This window comes from Micrasema longulum, unplaced genomic scaffold, assembly GCF_059751315.1.
Source record: "Micrasema longulum isolate JH-2025_06_02 unplaced genomic scaffold, ASM5975131v1 h1tg000509l, whole genome shotgun sequence".
Lineage (NCBI taxonomy): Eukaryota > Metazoa > Arthropoda > Insecta > Trichoptera > Brachycentridae > Micrasema > Micrasema longulum.
Genome location: NW_028277706.1, coordinates 24,443 through 38,478, shown reverse-complemented (window position 1 = coordinate 38,478; position 14,036 = coordinate 24,443). Strand labels below are relative to the sequence as shown.

Below are 14,036 nucleotides of genomic sequence, written 5' to 3'. Positions count from 1 at the left end.
CTGTCACTGAATATTCCAAATTTGTGGATTATAGCATCACTCGTCTTTTATTTCTATAATAAATTACAATGAACTTCCATCCAAGAATTTTCATTTCCAAACTTAATTGTTAATAATTTAAGATAAATATAAATTTATTAAAAATTCAATCAGAAAGTTTAAGCACCGCAAATATAAATATAGATTGTCTCGAAAGATCCCGACTTTTGCCCCTAGCAAGTGACCTCCCTTATCGACAATACGAGCCGAGAATTTTGAAATCTGTTTAATAAAGAAAAGTGAGTTGTTTGTCGCCATGCTTAATGAGTTTGCGTTGAGTTATTCCGCGCTGTGAATATTGTGTACCATCATGGGTGGTTGCAGAGGACTGATGCGGTTTCTGTGCCTCATACTGTGGTGTACTTCCCTGGCGAGGGCGGATTGCTCCAGGAGGCCGCCATTGGCAGCAACGAGATACCCCAAGTCTCCTGGAGACAACGGATTCAAAATCATCGTTAATGGAGATCCAGAGAGATACATTCCCGGGACCATATACACGGGTAAGTACGACATACATACAAAAAAAACACGAGATAGACTTCTTTACAATATTGATATTTTAAAAAATTAAAAAAACTTATTTCCTTAAAGAAGAAGATAAGATGAACAAAAAAAATTACCTGTTTGTTTTTTTAAAAAAGATTTTATTGAAGGCATAATTCAACTCAATTCAATCGACCTCAATTAAAGAAGAAAAAAAGCACATTTTTTTCACAAATTTTTGTGGTTTGTATTTCTTTTTAAAATCCAAAAACTAAAGTTTTTTTCCACAATTTCCTTTTCAATCTACTATCTAAAAATTATTGTTAAACAAATTTAACTTCAATATTTATTTTTTATGAGTCAAAAGGCGTAATCTGCCAGTTGAAAAGTTATTTTTCAATTACATAAAACGTTTGAGTACATTTTTTATAATTTATGTTTTATACATTAACTTTGTGGGCTAATATTTTAACTTATTGACATTAGTGATATTTTTCATCAATTAGAAAAAATGTATCTATTAAACCTAAAAAAGTATTTGTATATAGCTACTGTTCATTTATTTTTTTAATCACGATTTTGAGAGAAAAAAACGGCGTTTTAAATGGCTTAATTATATGTTTACCTTAATTTTTATTAGACTACAGCTTTCACTCGATTTCAATAGTTCGAACCTACACTATTTTTTTATTACTTATTATTACTATATGAAAAAAAATAAACAAAGGTGTTTAAAAAGTCCTTCTCCTAGGTAAACCTGTAATAAAAATAATGTTTACATATTTCACGTGTCACTCGGATATCAAAAAAATATATATACTAATTTGCTTAAGTTTTTGATATGTTTTTTGTAATTCGTTAACTTAATTATGTAGGAAAAGCATATTAAACAATTTGGCAACCTTGCACCTTTGGCTAAATGTTGGCTAAATGTTGTTAAAGGGAGGAATACATATTGACAATGATAATATTTCTTTCCCATGTTTTTACATTTTTTTTTTTTGCACAACAACAGGCCAGGAGGCCTAATTACAGTGGTGAATTACATCACAGAGCACCCAGGCTTGAGAAAAATCACATTTTTAATTTTTGTGTTCTCACCGGGAATCGAACCCGGAACCTTCCGTGCGTGAGTCAAGCGTCTTGAACACTACACTACGGAGGCCGCCATGTTATGAATTCATGTCCCTGAACAGGAGGGTGGCGATGTCCAACTTCAAATCTGACTAGCAAAATAATTTTAGCATACCTATATTGGGCATATCCACATGTCTCAGGCACGTCAAAGGCTTTATAGATTTCTTTAGATGAGGTTCTTATCGGTACCTTGATAATAACTTTTATAATGCATCTTTGTACTTGAATTTTTCGTTCAAGATCAACATAATCTTCTCAGCTAATAATTAATTCGTAATATTTCTAATTTTAGTGACGTTAGTTGGGTCCCGCACCCACAATCGCCTTCAGCAGTTTATCCGCTTTTCTCTCGGGGCGGAGCCGCGCGCCCCCGGCGTGGAGGCTGTGCCTCCCAACACGGGCCAATTCCAGCTGTTTGCGGACACCATCTCGGCCTTCGACGAGGACTGCTTCAACACTATCAAGGAAGCTAACGACCTCCCGAAAACTGAAGTCCAGGTTATGTGGAAGGCTCCTAAGGAGGGATCCGGATGCGTCGTCATCAAGTAAATTACACACGTCATCAAATACAGATTTCGCATTTTTGCATACACACATTTTTTAATGTTAATTTTCCGTACTGATATTTTTAATGTAAAAGAAAAATATTTTAGTTGGGACGATTTACCCAAATATTTTAATTTTTGGGACCGTCTTAAACGAGTTATTAATAACTCACTATTAAAGTTTTTGAATTAAGTTGTTCTAGAACGGGTATCGAACCTCTTTAGTATTGGGATAGAGCAAAAAAATAAATAAAGTAAAAATATAATAAAATTTAATTAAGTGATGCCATATTTTTGTAGGTCTTTATCGTTTTTTGCATCAATCAATATTCGCATGGTCAATCTTTCGCTTTCCTTAACCTCTTCATATTTATAGAATGAAAAAACCTATCTCCTTTGGTTAGATTAGAAAATATTAATTTAGATGTAGTCAAGTCTATTAAAGACCTCGGAGTTATCATGGACTGTAAACTTACATTCAATGACCATATCGATACTATGATTAACAAGTCACTAAAACTCTTGGGTTTTTTTAGCAGGACATCTAGTGACTTTACTAATATGTTCACGGTTAAAACACTATATTGCTCACTTGTTCGTCCTCTTTTAGAATATGCATCCGTGATCTGGTCTCCCTTCTATCTAGGCCGGATAAATCATATCGAATCGGTGCAACATCGTTTGCTAAGAAAAGTAGCATGGATGATTGGCCTCGAGAGGGGAGACTACACTTACGGAGAAATGGAGTCAGTGTTAAAAATCTCAAGTCTACAAAAACGTAGAAATAACATTAACTCCATATTTATGTTTAATTTACTGAATGTCTTAATTGATGAACCATCGTTACTGGAACAAGTGGCATTCAATGTTCTAATCCGCCGGTTGCGAAATAATAATGTGCTGTTCCTCGATCAACACAGCACAAACTATGGCTTGCATGCACCAATGTCCCGATTGTGTCGTATTGTAAACTCGAGACAAGATCTGAATTTTTTTGGTGTAAGTCTTTATAGATTTAAAAAAATCACTAAGATAGACCGGATCATGTCTTGAGGTAGTAATTTTTTATTTTTTTTTGACCTAGCTTTAATTTTATTTAGTTGTATTTTATTTTATTAGTGCAAGAAATTGTATTTACCATCGTTAGAATGGACTGCATAAGTCCGTCAAATAAATAAATAATGTTACGTTCATAATATCGTGCGAATCAGCGGCTATAGTATTAGGTGTTAACATAAGTTATTGATTAATTTGTTGTAAAATAATGAAAGAGAATACATTATTGACTATTTTGTTAACATTTTCTTTTGTTGCGTACTTTTTTTTCTTCACCTGGAAAAAAACGGACGATCATTCAAGCGCATTTTATTTCTTAGTACGTAATAAATCTATCATGTACTCGCTTTTTACTGTTTTTAAATAATTTATTTCAAATGAAATCAATACCGTTGTGCTTTGAATTATAAATGGCATTAAGTAGGAAAGTATTATTGCTTGACATTTTAAAATGATATTTCAGTTCATTAGAGTAGGTACATATATTTTTAATATGAAAACATAATCTTAGTTATTGCAGAAAGGAATGAAGATCTTACTATACGATACTTACGATAAAAATTTTGCATGAATTTTATTTGAAAAATTATTAAAAGCCAAATGAATATCGTATCTAACAAAACTAAGAAAATAAATATTTACGATTAAAAAACGAGGAAAATTAATACAAAGTATGATATCTACGTGTATTTTTATGTAACCTACCGACAGTAGTCTTATAGCCTTTGAGATGAAAAAAAAAAGTTTATTTGTTTAAAAGTTAGCTATTGTTTAAATTCGTGTTATTAGTTATAATTTATTATTCGAATTCTATAATTTATTTCAAACGAATTTGTGATATTAATAATAATATAAATAATTTTACTCTAGTAAACATTTTCCTTTATTAGCGCCATTAAAGTCCTAAAAACGTAATTCCACAGATAACTACGTTAGTTGATTTTCATTCCATGCACGGTAGGAACTTTAGCAATCATCGTATTTTTAAATTTAACAAAAAGGAAAAAAACCTTATTTGAATTTGTTTTGATTTTTTTTGGTTTTACTCGCTAGCTGCTGTCAGCTGTCATTAAAATATTATTAAAATTATCAAGTGGACCATCAATAAATCCAATAAATAATAAAAGGCCGATGCAATTGAATAATAAAAGGCAGTAAAAGTAATATAATTTAACCTAAATATTCATAATTGATCATATAACAGAACTTGAGCTCTCCTACTAACATTTCTTGGTGGAACTTCATTTTAATTATAATAATAAAAGTTATTTAGTTAATTTTCACTTTTATTTATAATTTTCACATGTGACCAGTCTAACTAGTAATAGTTCTACATTATCTTTGACCAGTCATAAAGATGTCGATCGCGATAAAACCCGGTCACTGATATTAAAAATAAAAGTGGAATGAACTAAATACATATTTTTTATTATTGTAATATAAAAGGTTTCTGTGGTGCTTTAATTCCGGTGTGAATCATGCGTGAATGCTTAATTTGACCATTTTCATATTTTTAGGGGTATGGTGTTTGAGGCAGCCAGAAAATGGTACGCTGACGATGGACAACTTTCTCGACTTATCTGTGAACAGACCGCGAGGGAACCCGAAGGCGATAGATGTTGCGCCTGTGATGATGCCAAATATAGTGTAATTTTTTTTTTCAATAGCCAATGTTTAAGTGGTAGGGGGTATTGTCCATTTTAAAACATCGTTTATCTGCGCTGTTCATAAAGTAGCATTATTTTAATTGACATGTATACGTCTAAGAACCTTAAAAATATAGCAAATTAAGATACAGAAACTTAATTTATAAATTGTATTTAGGAGCCAACATTTGTTTCCCAGAAATTTTAATAGTTCTAGTCAAATATTGAATAGTTTACTCGAAATCCCTTATTGTTAATCTAAACTCGGTCAAAGACATTCATTTTTCTTAGCTCTAAAACTGTTATATTGTAACAAAAATGTATTTCATGAGGACAATGTGATTGAGATGAATTATTTAAATTTGTTTCGATTGAAATTTTGGTTGAAATTTTGAATAAAAAAGCAGATTTAAACAGCTTCTTTTTTTAATGAATAGCACATAACTCAAACATGACAAAAATTGTGTTCTAATATTAGCATTTCTTTTAATTTTTTGATATTCTTCAATTAGCCTTTATTGAAATTTTAAATAAAATGTATACCCACACATTGCACGTCTTTCCTTTGTGGGATTTTTTTGTGTTCATATAATACTGTATTTTGTATTTGTTACTTATGTATACCGATTATAAAACGCAAAGAAAAACATATAATAAATAATAATAAAAAGAAAAGAAATACGATACATAAACGCATATAGGTATGAAAATAATAATGTTAAAGTTCCCCAGAGTCTTGTCCTGTAAAGGGTTAAAGCATGTCATTTCTAATTAGGCAGATTACACAATTCTGAGAAATCTATTACCACAAAACATGTAGTAGATTAAAGGAATCGTTATGCTAATAATCCATTATTACTATTTTGATATTATTTTAATAAATAAAAGTTAATAAGTAGATATTTATTTCATAACCCAATTTTTTGGAAAAAAATAATTGTATTTTGTGCCGTTGTCCATATGTCGAAGTATTTAGTGAATTAGGACAATTTATCAATGGTACTCAAGAAATTAAAATACACCTTTATTTTATAAATTTACAGATGATATTTGAAGGCATCTGGTCCAACAAAACACACCCAAAAGATTTCCCGTTTTCTCTCTGGCTCACGCACTTCTCTGACGTCATAGGGGCATCTCACGAGAGTGGATTTAGCTTCTGGGGAGAAGGTCTTATTGCATCCGATGGATTTAGGTTTGTAACATTTAAATCGATTCTGTTTAATCAAATTTTTTAGGTGATTCTAAACAAAAATATGAAATTAATTATTCATAGATGGCACTTTTATAATTTTTTATTGAAAAATGCCATTTTTACATTTATTTTCAATGGAATCTTTACAAAACTTGGTTCGCGGAAACTTTACACTTTATTGATTGTAACAAATACCATAACAATAAAATTTAGGACCTTTTCACAAAATGCTGTACAAAACAAAAAATATTTATGTTATTTTTTGTTTTGTACACCATTTTGTAAAATGTTGTTATTGTTCTATTAGTATACAACTTTTTATGCTTTAAAAGATAAAACATCTCCATCTTAGAACAGGCTGAGCCATGTTAGATGGAGACTATCCTAAACAGAGAACACACCGTTTTCATTTTCTATTCACTAGTTTTATATAGATTCCCTGTTACTAAATATGTATGCTTATTTTATGCAATAAATTTATAAAATAAATAAATTGTGATAGTGCAGTTGAGAATTTAAAATAGGGTAAAGCAGTTTTAACTAAATGCTGTTTTACTCGTGTTTTAGTTCATAAAAAAAAGGTTATACGTATCACATAGGATATATTGCCAAGAAAGGACTTAACGTTGGTGATTTATTTTACAATTTGTATCCGTGACTGCAGGAGTTTGGCAGAATGGGGCTCAGTGCGGTTGATGGAGCAGGAACTTCGACAGCAGAGTAAGCACCTGAAGACCATCATCAAGGCCGCGGGACTCTGGTACCCCAAGGTCAACACTAACACTACTGGATCCTTCAAAGTCGACAGGAAGAGACATCTCGTCTCCCTCGCTTCCATGCTTGGTAGGTTGTTAATTAACATATGGTACATACTCATTTGGTAGGCAAACGCGCTGACCACTACGCCACGAGGCCGACGTGTGCCTACCATAAAAGAGGTCTCGGGTTCGATTCCCGACATGGTTGAGATGAAATATATATTTAAAAAGATGTTTTTACACTATAATATTTAATAGTCCCTGGACCTGAACCGTAAGACGTAACACTGATAATCTTTCTCATGTAATAAAAATGATCAAGATTGTTGCAATTGGTGTACCAGTGCAGTGCTCTATGCACTATTAGGTACGGAAAGGGAATGATGATGAAGGAATGATGATGACATACTAATTTACACTCGGTAATCAATTTTAAAATATCCGTCATCAACGTTACTCACTAACGGTTTTTTTTGCTGATTGCTAATTGCTAATTTATTTTAGGTTAAAAAAAATATATATATTAACTTTATGTACTAACTACGACTGTGTGTGTTTTGAAAGAAACATTTCTTAGCCAGGTTACTCATCTCCCAACGAATTCTATTCTTATGACGCTATTGAAAAAAATACAATAACATTATTTTTATTAATTAATTTACAATCAAACTGAATTCTTATTTAATGTTTATGTAATTCATTACATAGTTCGAACAATTGTTAATTTTGTAATATGTATATGCTGACATGTGTTATTTTATTGAATTATTTATGACTTTCAATATTTGTAGTAACCGAAGGTTAAACCGATAAAAAAATTAAACTGAAAAAATGTGCTTCAAAAAAAGGAAGTCCCACCAAATCTAATTATGTGGCACACAAACACATCAAAAAAGATAAAAGACAATCCAGCAGTTACAAAATCTAGTCCATTTTCGTAGTAAAATATTGATTCAAATAAAAACCTTATTTAAAACATGACATATATTTTTATGTAGCCAAAATTTATAACTATGATAATGAACACAACGCATTGCCTACAATTTGCAAGCTGAACTGTTCAAGTACGTATTTTTATTTTTTTATATAGGTATATTATAAAAAATATACCTTTATTTTTGACTTACGGCAAGAGAAATTTCTCTTTTGTGGCCCCAAGAGAAAGAAATTTTTATGTATCATAATTTCAGCGCTAAGTTTTGTTATTTTGAAATTATTTCGCGTTTGACTTCACAAGTTCTCTTCGGTCAGTTCTGTTGATTGGTGAGTTTGTTTCCCGTAAACGGGAAATCTGTCACAACACGCTCATTGGTTAATTCGGAAGATCTTGTGACGTCATTCAAAGTAGTCCGTTTTTATTAAAATATTTGATATATTTTTTTCATGCATTTTTAAGTAACATCGCCTTACAATTTAATGTTTTATTTTTTACCGCACTTAAGAAAACATTTTTATATTTAATTTTCCGTAGCACTAAACTTCATCATAAGTGGTTCCTGGAGAAAATAATCAATGATTTTAATTAAAAGATAAGTAATATAAGTAATAATACTTTAATCCACATGATTGGCGGTAACTAATTAAAACTAACTACCTATCGTCAGTGAAGTTCTAACAGTGCAGTGCGTAAATCAAAAATGTCTACTTTACAGGAGAGCAAAATAACCACCTAAAATTAAAGTGATGAATAACATTAGCAGTATCAATTTTCGGAAAAAGTATTCAAAATCAGTTCATTGAAAGAATTAAGAACGATTTTATGTAAAAAATCTTTTATATAAAGTATTTTTATGATTTCCGCACTGATGATAAAAAATAGCTCTGACTTGACTTACGCACTGTTAGAACTTCACTGACGCTATCCATCAACAATTTAAATTTATATAAAGAATAGAAATCTGTTTTGATTTTAGGCCCCACCCCCGATTGGGTTGTGGGAGTGAGTGGGCTTGACCTGTGTATGAAGAACTGTTCGTGGGTAGAGGATCTCGTTTTGGACCTTCATCCCTGGGACGCTGGGACAGACAGTGGAGTAACTTACATGGTAAGAGGTATTGGATAACACTCCATAATCTTTAACACCTAAAACGTAAGACTGATAATATTGCCGTCGTGTAATTAAATGACAAAGATTAACATAAATTCTTCAATTAATGCAGTCCTCTATGTACCATTTACGTGGAAAAAATCAACATCGTAATTTTCTTATCCGCACCCAGCAGTAGTTTACAGGGAATTGCGTTTGCACTCTAATGAGGAAGTTCAGTTGTTATTTTATATTTTTTTATTTGTTGATAGACTATCAAACCAAGGCATTTTTTTTTCAAATAAATATTTTTACGTGTCGTATTATCATCACTATATTTTTTTGAGTTTGGTAATTTTGAAATTACTCCGCCCGTGACGCCACGAGTTGTCGCCGGTGAGTTGTGTTGACGTTCAAAAGTAGAATCCTGTAGGGTCAAAATACACTAAACGTTCAAAAAACAATGGCTACCCGGAAACCGGAAATTTATCACAACAAATACCAACGCTGTAATTAATTGGTTGATTCATTAGAACTTTGAAGTAGTTCATTTTTATTGAAACTATTTTTATTATTGTTTTCATACATTTTCGAGGATTTTAATCATGCATGCTCTAATTTTTACCACGTGTAAAAAAACATTATTTTATATCAAATTTTCGGTAGCATTGAACTTCCTCATTGTAGCGTATCTGGATCATATTTATTGCATGGAAGGTAAGGGGACCAGTCTTACGCTTCCAGTGCCAGTCCAAATATTGGAACGTAGAACCACTTTTAAATTCAATGGTTAATTTATTTAAAGGCTTTGTAGGCTTTGACATGTTTTACATATATAAATATAAAGGCAGACATGTATTTTACACAAAAGTAGCAAAAATGAAAATGAATTAAGAAGAATAAGAAAAATAAAGAATATAAAAAACTATCTTACATAATATAAATTAGTAAAAACAATATGGGTATACATATTGTACATATATGTATATATTGCAGTGAAGAGAACATAAGTACATTTTTTCCCATCAGTTATGTTAAAAGAATAGTTTATAGTTTACGTCCCTTCTGACAGGAATCAAACCCAGGAACTCAAGCATGGAAGGTGAAAACGCCAACCGCTACACTACGTGGCGGACATATTTCCACTCGATTTCCTTTTTCGCAATTTTTACCCAAAAGTAGCCTTCGAATCAAAGTCGTTTAGGGTTCTTGTTCTATTTTACACACATATATAAATTAACGTTATTAACAGTATTAACCATTTAATGAACATTTACACTTTGCGTCTAATTTTACATTTATTGTTTTGTTGCTTATAAGTCACATTAAAACTGTACCACTCTTCGATTGTAGTCACCAAACCATGAGACCAAACCCCGCGAGAAGATGTTCCGCATCACGACCAAGTACCCCGAGGACCCTCGCGCGCCCTTCTACGACCCCGACAGTGACGACATGCCGCCGCTGGCCAGGCTGCACTTGCACAGGGAGGCCATCACTCCCCGCGCCTGCGACGACAGCCTGCTGCAGGACTTGGTGCTGGAGGTGGCGGAGAACACGGAGGACTCCAGCAGGCGTAAATATCACCAAATTATCATTTTACAGGTCGACCGCCATGCGACGATTGTAGTTGCCATTTCGACATCTATTTTAACTCAATTATACGTTTTGTTTATTTATTGAGTTAGCGTTTAATTTTTATTTATTTTTTAATTTACACAACACACTATTTTATGATAGCAGAATTACATTTTTTATATGTCCCGACTTGTTAGAAAATTCCGTGTTAGGTATACTTTTCTGTACTAAAAAAATGTTCATTTATAAATATTATGACAGCGATATAGTAAAAATGTATACAAGTCAATAAATACAATACAGATAAGTTATTTAATAATAGATAGTGTAGCAAAGTTGAGATCATGTACCAAATTTTAATTTATTTCATTAATAATTTAGTAATTCAATCTATAGTCCTTAAAATATAGCTTGATTAGAATGACAGCCGTCAAACTAATTTTATTAGTGATGGGAAATTACTGATCACTGATCAAATCGATTTTATCAGTTATTTCATGCAATCATGAATCTCTGTTTCCGAAAATTGATATAAAAACGCAAAAACAAGCCTATTATAGTGTGTTTAACACAATTATTCACCAAAAAATGAGACATCAATTCTTTTTCCAAGAACAACATCTAATAAATTATTTTTTTATTCGATCAATACATTGATCAATTTGTCCAATCTCTAACGTTTTTATAAAATCATGTACCCTTGTAAGAACGTCGTTAATAATAAGGTTTATTTTAGTTTTAAAGCTGATTTTATATATTAATGTTGATTTATGTTTCAAGCTTTGTATTAAAAAAATAAATTAACACGCTAGATACAAATGATTTTTCGTGTGTCAATATAAATAACTCCTTCGATGTTACTACAAAGTTATGTCGTCACTTTTTCTGACAACTGTCATTCTAATCATGTTACATTTAAGGACTTTAGTAATTAATTTTGATGATAAAAATAAATAGTATTACATTTTTTTTAAAAAGAGAAATATTTGAGTTCTAATTATTTACTAAAATATTTAAATTTTTAGACCGATTCCTAAAAGTATTAAATAACTTGTGCTGGGAAAATAGAAATCGAGTTGTGGTAGGGTGGGATTTGAACGTCGGACCTTTGGCCCGTGAGCCCACAATACTACCACGGAACCACAACCATTTTATGGAATGGTTTTGATAAGCAATAGTTAAAACACATATTTATAATTATTTGTTGTTTGCATTGAGATTATAGTATTGACTTTCATAAAATAAACGCAAATTCATTCAATTAAAGGTGAATAAATTGAAGGTGGCGGATATAGCTATCCAGGTGATTTTATATATAAAAGATCAAAATTGAAATTTCCATTAAACAGTTCAGAATTTATTTATAAAGAAGGACCTTCAAGTTTACTTAATCTTCACATTAAGGCGAAACAACTAGAAAATTTATTTATGCTTTATTAAGTTAGTTTATCATCTCTTAAGAATCAATATAAACTTTCAACAACATTACATTTTTTTTGTGAAAATTTCTCAATAACATTTTTTTTCATATTAATCTGAAATATTTCGATCTTTTCTATCTTCTTTATTTCTTCAGGTAACTCATTGTACAGCTTCAATCTTTTGTACGATGAGTTTTGAGATTCTGTTTTTCTCCTCATTGGTAATCTTATCTTTTTTTTATCCTTTGTTTCATATGTATGATATTTTGGGTTGAATTTTATTATTGTTTTTATTTTATTCATCGCCTTAATTATTTTAAGTATAAAAATTTCTACATTCTATTTAATTTGTTGCTATTTCTTTGTGCATTATTCCTACATTAGAATATATATTTCATTTGAGTATAATCCTCATCGCCTTATTTTGAAGAATTTGTATTTTTTTTATTTCTCCTTCATTACATAAAAAAGAATAGAAGAACAGTAATTTATGTTTGGACATATGATTGTTTTATATATAAGAACACTACTCTTTACATTTATTACATTTCGCAATCTTCCCATAAATGTTTTTTTTTTGTTACATATTGAGAATGTGCTTTAGAATTCAAATATCTATCCAAGTTAACCCCGAGATATTTTATTTCGTCAACATAATTTATATTTAAATTATCAATATTAACTTGCAAGATTAAGTGATCTCTTTAGATTTTAAGCCGTTTTAAGACACGAAATGCATAATTTTCCTTATGTTTGTAATATGTAAGACGTATTTATTCGTCTTCGTTTTTCCATATATACTTACATTCCTTCTCTATCAAAAGATGATAAGTACACATGTACTTATCAAAAGATGATAAGTACACATGTACAAATACAAATACAAATTTGATTTCACCATTCCTTAAATTCATTTAATCTTCAGCCAGTTGAAGCTATTATAACTTTAATCAAATTGGTTGTCTTGCAGCCGAGTGCGGAGTGACAGAGTGGAGCCCCTGGACAGCCTGCTCCGTGACCTGCGGGAAGGGGCTCCGCATGAGGAGCCGCTCCTATACCATGCCCCCCGAGAAGGTCCTCATGTTCGGCTGCAACAGGCAGATCGTCTCGAAGGAGATGTGTGTGGCTGATCTTCCGGAATGCCCGTGAGTCACGTTATCCTCTTTCAGAGTCACACTGCGCAGTGCCAACGATTCGTGATTGTGTATTTTATTTTAACAAATTGGTTTCGTATGTTGAAAAAAGCTAAATGCGATTTTGTATTTATTCGGCAACTGCCTTTTAATTTTAACCTATGGGGTTGGTTCAGCCACTTCGGCGTGGGTCACCTTTTCGTCTGATTTCTCAACACAAACCTGTATGGCATGAGGGACCCTTTTAGTAGTTACTAGCGCAAACGGTCGATCGCTTGTCGATCGTAGCTATGGTCTGTCGATCGCGACAAGGAAAAGAAAAAAAAATATCAAGGTTCGAAAGAGACAAAAACATTTGTACAGCTACCAATTATTTAGTTATATTGTACGCGCGGCACAAATATATTTTTTAATAAAATACACGTGTTAAAGTTTGTGAAATAATTCTGATCAATTGTCCGGGCGGATAAAGACTACGGTTCTGAGTGTGGTAAAGAACTAGAACTCTGGACCAGTGTTTTCGACGCGATGGCTTTTCCCGAAAAAAACAATCAAGAGGACAATGTATAGTATAGTGGTTGTCGTGTTCGCCTACCATACTTAAGGTCTGAGGTTAGATTCCTAGCATTGTCAATGTGATTTTACATTGCAATATTCCATAGTCCCTGGACTGGCACAGTGGCGTAAGATTTATCACACTATCTTTAAGTAACACATAATCGAGACACGCTGCACTTGATGTTCCATCGCCGTGCACTATGCACCACCAAGTGGGGATAGTGGTATAATGATTGGTAGATCGCTCGACTCCGGACAGTAAAATGTAGGTCTCGGGTCTAATCAAGTTGGTTACCCCTGGGCCCTGGTGTATTGTATGTTATGTTAATAGTATTTATGTTGATGTAACTATGACGATATTCATTTTGTTTTGGAAATAATCACTGTGAAAATTATTAAAAACATATCCATTTAATTTTCTCGCCTCAATATATTTTTTCGGTCCCTTGCGTGCGGTAAGT

At 31.9% G+C, this 14,036-nt stretch overlaps 1 protein-coding gene across 1 annotated transcript in view; it reads left to right on the top strand.

Annotated features, from left to right (window-relative positions):
- Nucleotides 1–270: 270 nt before the first annotated feature.
- Nucleotides 271–14,036, top strand: part of fat-spondin (extracellular matrix protein f-spondin) — a 34,058-nt gene continuing 20,292 nt past the window's right edge. Inside the window, exons 1-8 of the mRNA XM_088227532.1 lie at nt 271–539; nt 1,952–2,204; nt 4,778–4,907; nt 5,950–6,101; nt 6,766–6,944; nt 8,773–8,903; nt 10,239–10,461; nt 12,855–13,029. Of these exons, the coding sequence (XP_088083658.1) occupies nt 350–539; nt 1,952–2,204; nt 4,778–4,907; nt 5,950–6,101; nt 6,766–6,944; nt 8,773–8,903; nt 10,239–10,461; nt 12,855–13,029 (1,433 nt within the window). The 5' untranslated portion in view covers nt 271–349. The remainder of the gene's footprint in view (nt 540–1,951; nt 2,205–4,777; nt 4,908–5,949; nt 6,102–6,765; nt 6,945–8,772; nt 8,904–10,238; nt 10,462–12,854; nt 13,030–14,036) is intronic.